The sequence below is a fragment of the Sorex fumeus genome, unplaced genomic scaffold (assembly GCF_029834395.1).
Source record: "Sorex fumeus unplaced genomic scaffold, SorFum_2.1 ptg000213l, whole genome shotgun sequence".
Lineage (NCBI taxonomy): Eukaryota > Metazoa > Chordata > Mammalia > Eulipotyphla > Soricidae > Sorex > Sorex fumeus.
The window spans coordinates 2441955-2458970 of record NW_026606270.1 but is presented as its reverse complement, the minus strand read 5'-3'; the positions used below and the strand labels follow the sequence as shown (position 1 = coordinate 2458970).

At 51.9% G+C, this 17016-nt stretch overlaps 1 protein-coding gene across 1 annotated transcript in view; it reads right to left on the bottom strand.

Annotated features, from left to right (window-relative positions):
- SLC13A3 (solute carrier family 13 member 3) overlaps positions 1-17016 on the bottom strand; it is an 80355-nt gene that overhangs the window by 35757 nt on the left and 27582 nt on the right. The window contains exons 2-4 of the mRNA XM_056108427.1: positions 12292-12557; positions 9189-9352; positions 1782-1848 (exon numbers count right to left, since the gene is read on the bottom strand). Of these exons, the coding sequence (XP_055964402.1) occupies positions 1782-1848; positions 9189-9352; positions 12292-12557 (497 nt within the window). The remainder of the gene's footprint in view (positions 1-1781; positions 1849-9188; positions 9353-12291; positions 12558-17016) is intronic.

The following is a 17016-nucleotide window of genomic DNA, read 5'->3' as shown; positions in this document are numbered from 1 at the left end:
GTGGCCTGGGGGTGAGGGTGGTCTCACATGTTCTGCCTGCACTGTGCCCTCAAACACTCTCCCCACTGGCTTCCTGGATGCTTTCAAGTCCCTGTGTTCCCACTCTTCCTTCCCAGTGACCACTCACCCCTCCAGGTGTTTGCCCAAATCCCGCTGTCTTAGTGAGGTCTTCCCACCCACTCTTAAAAACTGCCCATTCTCAGAGGATCGCACTGAGTGATATGAGTCAGGAGGAGAGGGACAGACATAGAGGGATTGCATTCATTTGTGGGACATGAGAAAAAAAAACATAGTATGAGACTAATACCCAAGGACAGTAGGAACAACGGCCAGGAGGATTGGTCCACACTTGGAAGCCGGCCTCAAGGACTGGGGGAGAAGGCAGCTGGCAGAGAGAAGGGACCATTACGACAAAGATAACTGGAAATGGTCACTCTGGGTAAGAACTGCATGCTGAAAGTAGGCAAAGGAAGAAACAGGATGACCTCTCAGTATCTGCACTGCAAACCATAATGCTCAAAGGAAAGAGAGAGAGAGACAGAGAGAGAGAGAATGAGAGACAGAGACAGAGAGACAGAGAGAGACAGAGACAGAGAGATAGAGACAGAGAGACAGAGAGAGATAGAGACAGAGGGAGACAGAGAGACAGAGACAGAGAGATAGAGACAGAGGGAGACAGAGACAGAGAGAGATAGAGACAGAGGGAGACAGAGACAGAGAGAGACAGAGACACACAGAGAGACAGAGACAGAGATACACAGGGATACACAGAGAGACAGAGAGAGAAAGAGACAGAGAGACAGAGACAGAGACATAGACACACAGAGAGAGACAGAGAGACAGAGAGACAGAGACAGAGACGTAGACACACAGAGAGAGACAGAGAGAAAGAAGAGAAGAAAAGTGGGGTGGGGTATGGGGGGGTGCATTGGTGTGGGAAATGTGCACTGGAGGAGGGATGGGTATTAGAACACTGTATGGCTGAAACCCAACCATGAACAACTTTGTAACTGTGTATGTCACGGTTACCTGTATTGCAAACCATAACACCCAAAGGGAAAGAGAAAAAGAGGGAATGTGCTACGGAGGCAGGGGGTGGGAAGGGGTGGAGGTGGCGGGAGGGATACCAGGAACATTGGTGTTGGAGAATGGGCATGGGTGGAGGGATGGGTACTCAATCATTGTATAACTGAAACATAATCACGAAAGTCTGTAAGTCTGTAACTGCATCTCATGGTGATTCATTTTAAAAAATCATAAATAATAATTTTTTTAAAAAAATACCGATGTCAGACAGACTCAAGGTATTCGTCCAAACCATTGCACGCATTTGTGGCAGGGTTCAGAGTCAGGGTTGAATATATATATGGCTCCAACTCCCTCGCTGTGTACTAGGTTACTCGGGGCTGACGGAGCCTCGAGCAGAATCTGGCTTCCTGAGCCCCCAACTCCCTATACCTCCAGCTTCTCGTGAGATTCCTCGACTTGCCCTGGCCCTGGGGTCTGTTTTCCCTCTCTCCTCCTTGACCGTCACGGTGGGTGTTGTTCCCTCTCCTTCGAGGCTCCCTTGCAGACTCCCCCAGCGAGGGAAAGATGTGCTCCTCCGCCCTTTTTCTATTCGCCCCTTTCAAGGGGACCCTGGACTGGTGCCCAAGCTCCGGGGTGGGTGGGGGAAACCTGGCCATTGGGTCCCGGGCAGGGGGAGACGGCTGGCCGCGCTGGACTCTCAGTCACGGTTTCCCGACAAGCACGGGCTCCTCCGTGGCTTCTGCCCGACTCACTCTTCAGTGCTGGCGAGGGACTGCATCTCCACGGGCACCGTGCGTAGGCCGTTCCTCCGCGCCGCAGCTAGGAGGCAAGAGCAGGTGTCTTTAGTGGGAGGGGAGGGAGGAGGCGTGTCCATGGGCTCCCTCCTGGACCCCATCCAGAGTGACTTCCAGGCTCCCCTTCTGGCCAACGAGCACATCCTGTTTGCTGAATCGGGAGGGAAAAGAGGCATTCGACATTCTGTCTGTCCGTCCCACCGTCCTACCTGGAGCTGGCTCTGGGAGGTCGGCAGAATGCCGAATGCTGCTGGCCAACCAGATTGGGCTGGAGTTGCCCGCTGCCAAAGGGGAGGGGAGGGGAGGGGAGGGGAAGGGAGGGGAGGGGAGGGAAGGGAAGAGGAAAAGAAGGGAGGGGAGGGGAAAGATTGGAATGAGAGGGGAAGGGAGGGGAGGGGAGGGAAGGGAAGAGGAAAAGAAGGGAGGGGAGGGGAAAGATTGGAATGAGAGGGGAAGGGAGGGGAGGGGAGGGAAGGGAAGAGGAAAAGAAGGGAGGGGAGGGGAAAGATTGGAATGAGAGGGGAAGGGAGGGGAGGGGAGGGGAGGGACCTAGCAGGAGAGTGGGTGCTAACAGGACTTAGTGAGTGACTCTTATGAAAAAGCCTTCTAAAGTGGGAGCAGCCCGGCCCCACATGTGCGTGTTGCCTTCTTGTTAGACTGGAATAATCTTCCAGCTCACCAGCCTCAGACAAAGCCGCCCTGGCAGCAAAATGGACATTTCCTGATCGTCTCCACCACACACGATACCAAGTGGCCCACCATTGGCTAAACAAACAATTCTTAATTTTTTTTTTTTTTTGCTTTTTGGGTCACACTCAGCGATGCTCAGGGGTTCCTCCTGACTCTGCACTCAGGAATTACTCCTGGCGGTGCTCGGGGGACCCTATGGGATGCCGGGAATTGAACCTGGGCCGGCCACGTGCAAGACAAACACCCTACCCGTTGTGCTATCGCTCTAGTCCCAATTCTTACTTCTTGACCCAAACTCAGAGCATCTTCTTCTGGCAGCAGTGTCCGGCGCCAACCCCACTTGCTCAGCCCCCCGACTCATACCCCAAACCCCACTTCCACTGGAGGTCGCTCCCGAGGCCCCAATGGAAACAAGGAACAGCTGCGCAGTGATGCTGCCGCCTGGCTTCCGAGAGGTGTGTCCCGGGACCTCTGGCCGCATGGACGGGGATGAAAGCTATTTTCTACCCTGCCCCTGCTTTGGGGCAGCCCTGTCCCTTGCCCCCTGGCCTGCTCCTTCCCTCCTGGTGCCCTTGGCGGGCCCTGCTCACCACCCCTCGGAGATCTGCGGCTCAAAGTCAGATCTCCCCAGCCCCAAGGGTAGCCAGGCTGGGGGCACAGCCTGAGGGCAGCGGGGCCAGAGGCCGGAGCACTGAAGCAGAGGGGAACGCTGTTAATAAGACACCAATGGGGTGGGCCACCACCGCCCCAGAGAACTCTGACCCACAGACACCCCTTGCCTGGCCCATTTCTGGTTCACTCTGCACCCCTGTCACCTGGGTTGGGGCCATGCCTGTCACCCAGTGTCCAGTGTCCTCCGTGAGCACCAGCACCATTGAGCTGATACCCTTAGTCTGTGGGCTGGGAAGTCTTACCCGTGGCTGGGCACTTCTGCCCCTGAACCGGCGATACACATGGGTTCCTCCTTTCTCTGCACTCAGGAATTACTCCTGGTGGTGCTCGGGGGACCATATGAGGTATTGGGAATCAAACCTGGGTCGGCCCTGTGCAAGGCAAATGCCCTACCCATTGTGCTGTGGCCCCAGCCCTCAAGTTTCTATATTTTTGATAAAAACTTGCAGGTGATTCTCCTGAGTGGCCAGGGATTAGAAGACTCATGGGAGTGATGAGTGGGAAAGGGGAACTTCCAATGGCTAAGTGAAGTGGCTAAGTGGCCCCCGGTTCCCGGCCCTTATCCGTGGTGGGCTCAGGCTACTGCTCACGTCTAAGCCCGGAAGCCTAAGGCCAGGTGGTCCATGAGGCAGAGGAGGGTCTGCATGGCGCCCGGCTGCAAACAGGTGTTGGGGGCAGCTTAGAGGATGCTTCACACAGACTAGCGGCCGGACAACAGTTTGCGCTAAATGATAAGTTTCTAGAACGATGACAGTACAGCCAAAGGAAATGAGGTCTAAAAACAAACAACATGAAAACTAAGTGCTGAGACTCAACCATCTGCCCGGACCACCCCCCAAGCTTCTTCTAACCACAGTGACTCAATCCACCACGCGGAATCTAGTCCATGGGGCAAAGTCCCCAAAGGGCTGGGGTTCGTGGTTCAGAAGCCACCGGCTGGTCGGGAGCTGAGTGCTTACATAAGGGCTTCTCCAAATATTCCCAGCACCCCGGGGTCACACAGAGTCAGGGAACTGAGAGCTGGGATGTCTGTAAGCCTGCAGCACCCCAGGATGCGGACACGGGCTGTTAACCTGCTCTCTTCACCTGGAGACACTGAGGCCCGGAGGGGCAGGTCATGGCAAAGTGGCCCCATGGGATTGTGGCAGAGTCAGGCTTATTCCCAGGACTGGGCAGTCACTCCACCATCAAAGGTACCCTATCAAAGACCTTACCAGGTCTAACCCGGAACGACTCACTCTAGTTGTAGACTTAATCTAGGTCTGACCCAGAACTGCTCCCTCCAATTCCATCCGTCCCCACGGAGTAGAAATATTCTTCAAGCAAGAGACACACAAGACCTGCAGGAAGGTTCTCAGCTGTCCAGTGAGGAAAAGGACACCCCCCGTGAAGCTTAAAGGTCCCACCAAGGCAGGCAGATTTGCATCCACTAATTCACTGGGCACTTGCCACAACCCACAATGGTCAGTTTTAATGATCCTGGTTCTATGTATGCAGAACAGAAGCTGAGAATAGGGCCATTACTGGTTCCTCTGCTCACTTCTTCATGAATTCCACACATGAATCGAATATCTCCTAGGTGCCAAACAGTGTCCTAGACAAGCAAGATGACCAGGGGATAGATGCTGGGCAACAAGAGTCTCTCTCTCTCTCTCTCTCTCTCTCTCTCTCTCTCTCTCTCTCTCTCTCTCTCTCTCACACACACACACACACACACATCAGAGCCAGGAGTCTCCGGAGAAGGGAGAAGAGAGAGACACGCGAATCACCCAAGCAAGAGCTGGGTTATTGTGGGAGTGAGCCCGGGCCGGAAGTTCCCCTTCTAGGCTCCTCCCACTTCCTGGGAATCCCAGGGTTCAAGTACAAAAGCTATACAATGTAGGATCCACACCCGGGTGCCAACCTCTCCCAACCACAGAAGGCGAGAAGTTGTACCCTGATTTCAGATGAGAGCAGGACAGAGAGCAGGCCTGGACTTCGGAGTGAGGAGCAGAGGGTCAGGCTACCCCCGCTGCTCTGAGGGTGGCCTCGCCGGCAGCGCTGATGGATGGCAAGTTAGCCTCGCAGTCAGGGCAGAGCAGGGGAAAGAGTGAGACTTTATGGGGCTGGAGCGATAGCACAGCGGGTAGGGCATTTGCCTTGCATGCGGGCGACCCGGGTTCAATTCCCAGCATCCCATATGGTCCCCTGAGCACCGCCAGGAGTGACTCCTGAGTGCAGAGCCAGGAGTAACCCCTGTGCATTGTCGGGTGTGACCCCCAAAAAACAAAAACAAAACAAAACAAAAAAAGAGTGAGACTTTAGCTCTCAAAGATGGCTTATGTCTGAATCACTGGGCACACACATAGCCTCCTCTCGAAGGAAGGCTGCTGACCAGGCCTGCACCGGGCAACCATGGCCCTGGGGATGTCTGGGCTGGGTAAGGAGCAGAGCTGGACAGGAACTGGAGCAAGCACAGGGCTGCTGTGCTGGACAGAAGACCCTGCCCCTGGCTTGGGTGCTTCCAACCTCCAGCAGCCTTGCAGAACTCAGCCACCTACTCACCATCTTCCTCTGGGCAAGTTGCCTCACCTCAGGCTCCTCGTCTGTAAAATGGGCATCTGTGTGTCCAACAGCAAAGTGGCGAAGACCAAACGAGTGGACTAGTGAGAAAGTCCTAGTTCAGTCACTGAGGCTGGACCTTTAGTCCCGGCCCCAGGCCACTCACCGTGTCCACCACCCACCACCCACCTCCAGTTCAGGGCCTGGAAAACAGGCAAAAGGCAACATCTCTCTTTGCACTGGAATCAGCCCGGTGGGCCGAGAGCTGATGATTAACCAAGTCCTGCAAACCCAAGGCTCACTCCTGCCTGCTGGGGTCAGCTGCTCCCACGTCCGACCACATGAGCCCCAGACTCTGGTTAACTTTGCACCCGACACTGTGTGGGAGCCAGAGTAAGTCTCTTCCCCTTCTCGAGTCTCGGATTTTTCACACTGGGAATGAGAGACTTGACTTTGAATTTTGAGGGTGGCGGGCACAGGCACGCCAAGAAAACAAAATCTTGGGGCTGGAGCTATAGCACAGCAGGTAGGACGTTTGCCTTGCATGCGGCCAATCTGGGTTCGATTCCCAGCATCCAGTATGATCCCCTGAGTACCGCCAGGAGTAATTCCTGAATGCAGAGCTAGGAGAAACCCCTGTGCATCGCCAGGTGTGACCCAAAAAGCAAAAGAAAAAAGAAAAGAAAATCTTGGGGGGTGGTGATGAGGAGGATAAGAGGAGGGTTAAAGGCCACCAGCCCAGATTCTAAAGACCAGAGCTACCGTTTTGAAGTGTTGTAACTTTGGGGCACACTGAAGCTCCCTTCTGTGGTTCTCCCTTCATTCCATGGGAGGTGAACACTAGCTCAACTCATTTAGAAATAAAATGCAGGGGGTGGAGTTATAGCACAGCGATAGTGCATTTGCCTTGCAGGCGGCCAACCCGGGTTCAATTCTCAGGGTCCGATATGGTCCCCCAAGCACCTCCAGGAGTAATTCCTAAGTGCATGAGCCAGGAGTAGCCCCTGTGCATCGCCGGGTGTGACCCAAAAAACAAACAAACAAACAAACAAACAAAAAAGAAATTTGAAAAATGCAAAAAATGCAAAGGAAACTCTTGGCGTTGAGCAAACGTTTCCTTCACTCCACTAGCTGTGTTTGGGATATTTGTTCTAGCAGACAGATAAAGATGCAGTGGGTTGGGGATGGCTGGGGTGTGAATGGGAGGAGAAACAGAGATGAGAGTATTAGTGTCACCCCAGGGAAATGGCCAAGTGCCTCCCCTGAAACCCCTCGGCTCTGAGAAAAGACACAAGAACCAGGTACTGATACTGTAGACCAAAGGTCCCACGCTCAATCCAGCTCCCTGCTCGCCCACTGTGGAAGGGGTTTTACATTTTGAAACGGCAAGAAAAAAAGTTCTTCAGGAGGAGAATAATGTGTTGTGACATAAAACATTGTACGAAATCTAACTTGGGCATCTATCAATCAAACATTCTTGGCATGGAGTCCGTGGGTGTTTTCTCTCTCAAACGATGAGCTGAGAAGTTGCCAGGAAAGAAAGCCCAGAATATTGACTGTCTGGTCACTTTCAGGATAGGTTTGCCAAGCCCAGCTGCTTGGCATCTCGCCCCGTCCCCGTGGGGACTTGACCTTCCCTTGATTCCAGTTTCGCTGCCTGCACCACAGTGTCCTGCACTTTGGACACTCCACTCCCCATCCAAGAGACTCATCAATAAAATCCTCATTTCCAGTGCTGATGCAGAAATGAAATAGGCAAGATCTTCAGTGCACGGAGAGGAAACGATCATACCACACTGAACAAAATGCCTGGAGAGCACAGAAATCAGCATTTAAACTCCTAAGGCATAGACAACAGGTCCTCAAATAACATCAATTTTGTTCTGGTTTTTGTTTGTTTGGGGGCCACAACTGGTAGTGTACTGGGCTTACTCCTGGCTCTACGCTCAGGGATCACTCCTTTCATCAAGCGGGACTTGATGAATCATATGGGGTTTGGAGGTTGACCCCTGGCCAGCCACACACAAGCCAAGGGCCCTCCCTGCTGTACTGTCTCTCTAGTACAGCAGGGAGTTGGTTACAGGGATTCAACTCAGGGGCTCATACATGAGAAGCATGTTTTGTACCATTGAGTCACTTTCCTGATCTATGAATAATGTCACTTTGTTCAACTTCCTTTCATAATAGCACCGAGAAGGAAAGTGCACATAACCCTGTCAACAGTAAACAAAACAAAGGACCTGGTTTGTTATACTTAATCCACCTCTCTCTCCCTCTCCGTCTCTCTCTCCGTGTGTGTGTGTATGTGTGTGTGTGTGTGTGTGTGTGTGTGTGTGTGTGTGTTTGGTCCACACCCAGCTGTACTCAGGACACACACTTCTGGCTCTGCGCTCAGAGATGACTCCTATTGGTGCTCTGGGGAACATACGTAGTGAGGAGGAGGACGAGACCCAGTCAGACATGTGCAAGGGGGTACCCTGCCCATTGTACTGTCTCTCGGCCCCCCATGCTTGATCTATGGTATCACAGATAGTGATTAAGGGATCTGCTAGGATAAATGGTCCAAAGCGGCTAGGGGTTGACCTGACATTAGTCGCCCATCACTGCGCCTTCCACGTGTGGGAAGGGAGCATCTGTCCTGGTCCATATGCAAAACGTGTCAATCCAGACACGTTCTCTCTGGCACGGAAGAGTGCTCAATCCCCTCAACCCTCATTCCTGCCAACACTGAGTGGAGCAACAGATTTCCCACTGGTGCCAATCCCATGGAAGTAAACCTTGGTGCTGTTTCAATTTGTTTTTTCTCCGTGTCATTGACATTGAGTAGCAATTCAGATACTTTTAAAACAGCATCTCTCCCCAAGACACAGAAATATTCCTTCAAGAGGGTATACACACACCTAAGTTCATTGCTGCACTTAGTACAATAGCCAAAATACAGAAACAACCGAAATGCCCAACTACAGATGAATAGATCACGAACTTGTGGTATATATATACACACAATGGAATACTATGCAGCTCTAAGAAAGCACAAAAACCATGCCGTTTGCAGCAACATGGATGAAGCTAGAGGACACTGTGTTGAGTGAAGTCAGTGAGAAGGAAAGGGACGGAGACAGAAGTATCTCTCTCATACATGGGACTTGCAGATACTCAGTGAGGTAGAATCAAAGGGTCAAAAGCAACATAATGGGAGAACAGATCCACACAATTGAGTTGAGGGGGCAGAAGGGAGGGCCTGTGGGGTCCTTGGGAGAGGGAGGGGGCACACTGGTAATGGACGTGCTGTTGGAATTATGTGCATGAGGACCCGCTGTTAATCGCATTGTAAACCACAGAATCTCAATTGAAAATATTTTTAAGTGGTTCTCAAACACCTGGCACTTAGTAGACACTTGGTTAGAGCAAACCCGAGTTTCCCACAGTCGCTCCCCCTGCCCTCCCCACCCCCCGCCTCACCTTCGCTCTCTTCACTCTCCCTGGGGAGCTCCTTCTGCGCTTCCTTCTGCCCGAAGAGGCTCTTGAGCACGGCGCTGCCGATGGGGAGCATCATGGCGGTGGAGGCAGTGTTACTCAGCCACATGGAAAGGAAGGACGTGGTCACCATCACGCCCAGGATAAGCCTGGGGCAGAGAGTTAGAGGCAGGTCAGAGCTGGGGTCTGACGGGCGGGGGTGGGGGTGTTGCTCGCTCCCAGCTGCCTGCCCTTACGAATCTGGGTCACTCAAGTTCTCGGTGAAAAGGGCTAGTCAGGATGAGCCCCTGGCCCAAGGGGAAAAAGTCCACTTCCCAGACTGGTGATAAATCTCAGGAAACTGGGTCAATGTGTTGGAGCCAATTAACCAGGGACACCCAATGCAAAATGGCTCCCAAGTCATCGATCCTCCGGAATTTTCTCTCCTTTGTCCCCAGAACCATCCAGTGCCCCCCTGCAGGGTAAGGCTGCTTTGGTTTGGCACCAAGAATCTCCAGTGTGTCATTCCAAAGACCTCCCTTCCCTGTCCCCTTTCTTCTCTACCAGACATCCTGCAGTCTTCCACCAAGAACTCCGGCCCTGATGGCCGCTCCTGCCAGCCTGGGGATGCCCCCACCCCATGAATCACTCTCTCGTGAAAGTTTTTCCTTTACACAGAACTCTTTGTCCACCGTAAACTTACGGTGTGATGTGGGATCTCAGTGGATTTTTAAATTCAGAATAAGCCAATGGCTATTGGCATCCTCCTGCCATTGAACCATCCTTGCCTTCCATGCTGACTCTAATGCCAACTTGGTCATTGATTTTTCACTGACAGAGATCTACATCAGAGCCAGGATAATTGTAATGTGCTTGGCAGAAGCCCTGCCTGTTCTTCCATGTCAAAGGGAACCCACTCCTTCTCCCCGGGGGTGTCCCACTCCACTAGGCACTGAGGTCTGTTCCCCAGTCGGAACCTATGGGGCAGTTTTGGCAGAACAAAACGCACCTTGTAGGGCAAAGGCTGGGACCAGGGAAGAAGCCAGAACCCATGAGGTTATCTAGAACCATCTTCTTCCTCACTGTCACACCATCCCCCATCTCACCTCAAGTCATCCTGCCGTACCCCCTCCCCCAAAGCTGCCTCCCAGTCCTGTCTCCTTTCAGGGCTGCACCCCAACTCCTCAACCTCTGCTCCCCGAAAGGCAGCCCAGAGGGATTTCATGAAAATGCAGATCTCACACATATGTTGCCCAAACACATGTGCTGCTTGTGCCCACGTGGCTGAGCACATGTGGTGCCTGAGCACATGTGTCGCCCGCATCTCCCCTCTTGAGATGTGGACTTTCATGCTTTCATGTCATGTTTAATGTATGTGTGTTGGGCTCTCTCCACTCTCGGAGAAGCTTGCGTTCTCTCTTGAACAAGTTTCTCTCCCTCTCTCTCTCTCTCTCACTCTCTCTCTCTCTCTCTCCCCCCTCTCCCACTCTCTTCCCCTCCACACCTTTAAAACCCCCCAAATAAAATCTGTTTTACTTCAAAAGAAAGAAAGAAAGAAAGAAAGAAAGAAAGAAAGAAAACGCAGTTCCGCTCATTTCATTTCCTAACTCTCAACCTCTAAAGCAGGGGTTCAGGGCCGGAGCGATAGCACAGTGGGTAGGGCATTTGGCCTTGCACGCGGCCTACCAGGGTTCGATCCCCAGCATCCCATATGGTCCCCCAAGCACTGCCAGGAGTAATTCCTGAGTGCAAAGCCAGGAGTAACCCCTGAGTATTGCTGGGTGTGTGACCCAAAAAAGAAAATAAATAAATAAATAAAATTGGCTTCTTTAAAAATAAATAAATAAATAAATAAAGCAGGGATTCACAGTCAGGGAGTGCAGAGATATGATTCAGGAAGGAAATAGGGATTCCAGGGTTTGAGGCATGTCTCTGTTTTCTAACGGCTGATGGGAACGAGACACTTCCCTCAGTGAGATACACAGGCAGGGCACCCGCGCTCACTCGTGTAAGAAGTGTCGCGATTTCATCTCCAGTGAAGACCTTCCCATCTCGCTTCATTAGTTCCCTGGACTATCACTGACATTCAAAACTGCCAGAAAACAAATTAGGGGCTGGGCAGAGGCTCAAGTTGAAGAGCACGTGGGGGGCTGGGTGAGGCCCTGGTGTGATCCCTGGTCCCCAGAGGCTTCCTGAACCCACTGGGAATGGCCTCAGTGAGAACCAGGGCTTGAGGGGCCTTCAATCACTGTGGAGATGGCCCTCACAATAATGGTGAGAAAAAGGAGGAAAGCATCTAACGTTTCTCCTTTGCCACTATGTTAACAAAGGTTCTAGATGATTCCATACTGCAATATGGGCACTTTCAAATAGTTAACTGAATTTCCCTCTAATTGTTGTTACTGCTGTTGTTTTAAACATGGGTGCTTCATACACTGACGAGCATTATTCTGGGGCTGGAATGATAGTACAGGGGTGAAGGTGCCTGCCTCGCCTGTGGCCAACCCTGGTTTGATCAGCACCATGTGATCCCAGAGTATTAGCTGGTATGAGCCTGGTGGTCCCTGAGCAGCTCTGCACCCTCCAACCCTTGTGTGAAATCACCAGCCTGGTTAAGCTGAGATACACAAAGAGGGGCCCCACTTGGAAAACTCCCTCCAAAAATTAATCCCAGGAAGAATCCCCTCATATTCACTAAATTGCAGAAAACAAAACAAAACAAAAAAAACCTAAAAAACAAAACAAACCAAAACCAAAAAAAAATCACACACACACACACACACACACACACACACACACACACACACACCAACAACAACAAAGTAAAGCAACAAACCTAATAGAACCCCTGAAAGTTGTCCCTGGGCATCAGCATTTCAACAACCTTCCCAGATGAGTTCAAGGCCCTTTGGAGAAGTGTCCTGGGATCAGCCGCACCCCCCGCCCCCCGCCACACACACACACATGTCCCAGAGCACGTGAATGAGGCGTGAAGATATGAAGGACAAACCTCTGTCTGCACCAACCGGGAAGAGTGAGTCTGGGGCTCCAAGAAACAGGGTCCCTCTACCTGTCCAGGTACGCTAGGCGGCCCCTTACCTGGCCTTACCTGATGGGCTGGACGCCAATGACCATCAGGATCCGGAGGGCGATGCGGCGGTGAAGGTTCCACTCCTCAATGGCGCTGGCCATGATCAGGCCGCTGAGGAAGAGGAAGTTGGTGTCCACGAAGTACTGGGGACAGACTTTGCTGGAGGGCAGGATGCCCAGGAAGGGGAAGAAGACGATGGGCAGCAGGGCCGTGACGGTCAGGGGCAGGGCCTCCGTGCACCAGTACACGGCCATGAGCAGGATGACGAAGAGGCAGCGGCCTTCCTGCAGGGGAGAGGCAGGCTCAGGGCACACGGCACATGGCGGGCAGGTGGAGGACAAGGCGGTGGGCAGGGCTGCCGTGGACAGGGTGGGCACACACGGCTTTGACCCTGAGCAGTTGGGGGCAGCTCTCTCTGACCTCAACAGGACTGTTGGAAGATGAAATGACAGCTCCAGGAGGAGTGGGACGTGAACCCAGCTTGAGAGAAGATTCCAGAAAATTCTGGAAGGGGCGAGGGGAAATGGAACGGACGAGGAAGGCGATACACAATAATTTAATCACAAAGCACCCACAGTGTGTAATCGGGGGAAGGAGGAGGGGGGCTCAATCCTGATGGGAAGCCTGGGAGACAGGAAGGTATAAATCCGTAGTCTTTGATCTTTTATGTAATTGGTCTGTTGCTGTCACTGTCCTCCCGTTGTTCATTGATTTTCTCGAGCGGGCATCAGTAATGTCTCCACTGTGAGGCTTGTTGTAACTGTTTTTGGCATATCGAATCCGTTACGGGGAACTTGCCAGTCTTTGCCATGCGGGCGGAATACTCTCGGTAGCTTGCCAGGCTCTCTGAGAGGGGCGGAGGAATCGAACCCAGGTCGGCTGTGTGCAAGGCAAATGCCCAACCCGCTATGCTATCACTCTGGCCCATTTAATTGTTTTTTTTTCCCCATTGGATTACCCACAGTGTGACTAGGCCTCCTCCCCCCATCTCCCAAGATTATCAGTAGCTTGGCAGTTTCACCCACAAGCTGCCCCTGGTGCCATATAATCTCATCAATGGCCATGATCCAGAGCCTCTGAAATAAAGCGCCCGGAAGAGAGCAGCATAGTCTCACCCAGAGTGGATCTGCTCTATAATTGTATCCTAAATTTTAGAATTCCTAGAGCAAACACAGCCACACCACCTCTCATTCTACACCATTGATATACCAAGAGTAGCACACAACATTTGATGGGGTTTAACAGACATGTTAGTAATCTCTTATACAAGGGGTTAATGGCTCCAGGCTGAAGTACAACAATCTTCACACACTTTCCTTGAAGGAAACTTTACTGAACCATTTTTAGCAGATTATTCATAAGAAGCAGTACAAATTTAACTGTTTTGGTTCTGCTTTGGGGAGCACAGCTTGAGATTTGGGGTGGAAACATTAGAAATACAGTGGTGGGAAGGTGTATTGGTGGTGGGATTGGTGTTTGAATATTAAATGTAATAAATTATTGTGAACAACTTTATAAAAATAAAAATTTTTTCTTAGCTTCTTGGGTCACACTCAGTGATGCACAGGGGTTACTCCTGGCTCATGCACTCAGGAATTACTCCTGGCAGTGCTTGGGGGACCTTATGGGATGCTGGGAATCAAACACAGGTGGGCCAAGTGCTAGGCAAACGCCCTACCCGCTGTACTATCACTCTAGTCGCAAAAATAAAATGAAAAAAATTGGATTACCATGAGTCAGTCTTTTTTTCCCCCTGTGACCCAACACCTGTCCTGATATGGGTCCCCAGACTGGCAGGCAGAACCAAGGCAGTGGTTTTCAACCTTTCTACACCCGAGGGACCAGTCAGTGGACCAGTGGTTGAAGACCACTGGGGTAAATCATGTCTCAGGTTCTTTTCCCTGGAAGGTAAGGATGCTGGGCTATTTCTCACTCAACTCCTGGCTTCCGCTGGTGGGAAGTTGCTCCTGAGAGCGTTCACCCCTGGCCTGCCCCATGTGTAGCCAGAGGAAGCATTCAGACAGAGCATCGTGGGGACAGAAAGAAGTCATTGGCCCATCTGGAACGGCGAGCGCCCAAGCTGCTTTGGAGAAGGCCTGGGTAGCTGCCGCTGCCTCATCCTTCCGGTGCCCGCACCCAGTGTGCATTCTATAAACACTGCTAATGACGGACACAACTGGGCTAAGTACCAGGTGCAGCTCATGCCTCACCACACCCCAGTGACGCTGGGCTCAACGGGTTCCTCGCTGTGTGGATCTCGGAGTGCAGGTCAGAGCAAAGGTGGAGCACAGCCAGACACTCTGCTTCCAGAACCAACTCTCTCTTTTTTCAGGTAAATCTTTTATCTTTTTAAAAAAATTTTATTAGTGAAACACGGTGAGGTACAGTTGTAGACTTACAAATTTTTGTGCTTGGGTTTCAGTTATACAATGATCGAATACCCATCCCTCCACTAGTGTCCATTCTCCACCACCACTGATCCCAGTATCTCTCCCACCCCCCATCCCCCCAATCCCACCCTGCCTCTGTGGCAAAGGAGAAAGAGAACAAAAGAACCAAATCTCTTGACCCAGAGCCTACAGCTGCTCTTAGCTGTGCTCTAGAACCCACGGAGGCAGCCGAAGCTGTTTAAAAGACTCAAAACCAATTGGATCTGGGTCCAGGAGGTGCTTCCGTGGGTAAAGGAGCCTCTGTCGCAATCATGAGGCCCTCAGTTGTATTCCCAGTATTGTCACCATGTGAGCATGGCAACAAAGGCTGCGTGAGCACCGTGGCCAGGAGTGGGACCCTCTGAAGCTCCACTCTGGACCCCCCAGCAAACACTGCACGATACGTAGCATCACAACTACAGGGATGTCTCCCCAGTGAGCACTGTGAATTCACAACTGAATGTGAGACCCCAGCCCACACCTCAGCCAAGTTTGTGAGTGCCACAATCAAAGGTGTGATTCTCAGAGAGGAGCCTGACCAAGGATGGGCCACCCCAGGCACGTCAACTCAATAACAGTGATGAAGAGAAGCGAGAGCTAGGGGCAGGGTGGAGCCATGATGATCGGGGAGGGGGTAGGAGGTGCCTTCGGGGAGGAAGGCAACAACAGAGCAGAGGGTGAGAGAATGTTCTAGAGCTGGCTGTGGAGGGAATATCCATGGGAGGTGTTTCCTCACATGAATTTGTCCAAACCATCCTGCTCCCCGAAAAACTTGTTCACTAGGGGCTGGAACAATAGCACAGCGGGTAGAGCGTTTGCCTTGCACGCAGCTGACCCGGCATGCAAGCATCCTATAGGGTCCCCTGAACACTGCCAGGAGTAATTCCTGAGTGCAAAGCTAGGAGCGACCCTTGAGCATCACTGGGTGTGACCCAGAAAAGAAAGAAAAAAAAAAGAAAAAGAAGGTCATTATAGCAATGCCTTCACTTCTGGTACACCATTGTCCTCATAAACTCAGAGAAATAGTGTCTTTGGAGGGGGTGGGGACTATCTGGTGGTGCTCAGGGATCATCCCTGGCAGTGTTGGGGGTACCCTATTTTGGGCACATCTGATAGTACCTAGGGATCACTGCTGGCAGTGCTTGGGGGATCATATGCCAAGTTGGCCGGCTGCATGAAAGGCAAGTGCCTGGCCCCCTGCACTCTCTTTGCCGCAAGAAATAGTGTCTAGTTACTTCCATGGCCCCCGTCTGAATAAAACACTAGCCATCTGACCTCACATCCTTATGTTCTCTCAATGCAACGAGCTGGGTGCTCCAGTGAACTATTTCTTGGAGGGAGAAATACGTAGCACCTTTCTGATTCTGCTTAACTCTCCTTACTTGTCAAGCAGCGGAGACACCTAACTTGATTCAGCATCCACAGGACACTGGGCCGGATTCCATCCTGCTAGAGCATGTCCTCTGCTACACACGGGGTATCAAGCTTGGTGGCCAACTCTAGGACTCCTCTCATGATGGACAAGGACAATGGCCAGGGAGACTCAGGGGATGGCCTGGCTACCCATCCGAGTGGAAGATGCTGGTGGTCGTGGGGGTTCTGCCAGGGCTGTGAGAAGCTGGGTTTTGGAGCTCGTGCCAAGACAGATCCTGAGCCCTTTGTTGAGGATCTGCTGGGATGTGTCAGGCAGAGAGATGAGGCAAGTGTCAGTCCAGCTGTTGGTCCCACCGTGGGAAGAACAGGAGAAGGGGTGCCAACCGCTAGGGTGAGGGAGACCCTTCCCCCCATCCCATGTCCATTTCCAAATCTTGAAAATGTGTCCTGAGATGCTGGACATGTCCCAAGGGCCTTAGCTTCTGTTTTGGTGTTCACATCACTCATGAACTTAGGGGCTGCCCACACTAGCATCACAGGGAAGGGTTTCTGTACCACAAAGCCCATTTGTCCATTTCGTCTCTTGTTGCATGTGCCTTGCGTATAATATCCATTTGATCATAATAGCCATTATGATCAAATCTAGTTTCCTGAAGCTTCTGTCCTATTTTCTTCTGGGATATTTTGTTTTATTTATTTATTTGATTTGATTTGATGGGCCACACCTCGTGATGTACAGGGTTTACTCCTGGTTCTGAATTCAGAAATTAATCTTGGCAGGGCGCAAGGGGCCCTATGGAACGCCAAGGAGCAAACCCAGGTTGTCTGCATGCAAGATAAACACCTTCCCCACTCTACTATCACCTCAACCCCTGATCTTAAAAAAGGGGGTCTATGGGGCTGGAGCGATAGCACAGCGGGTAGGGCATTTGCCTTGCAC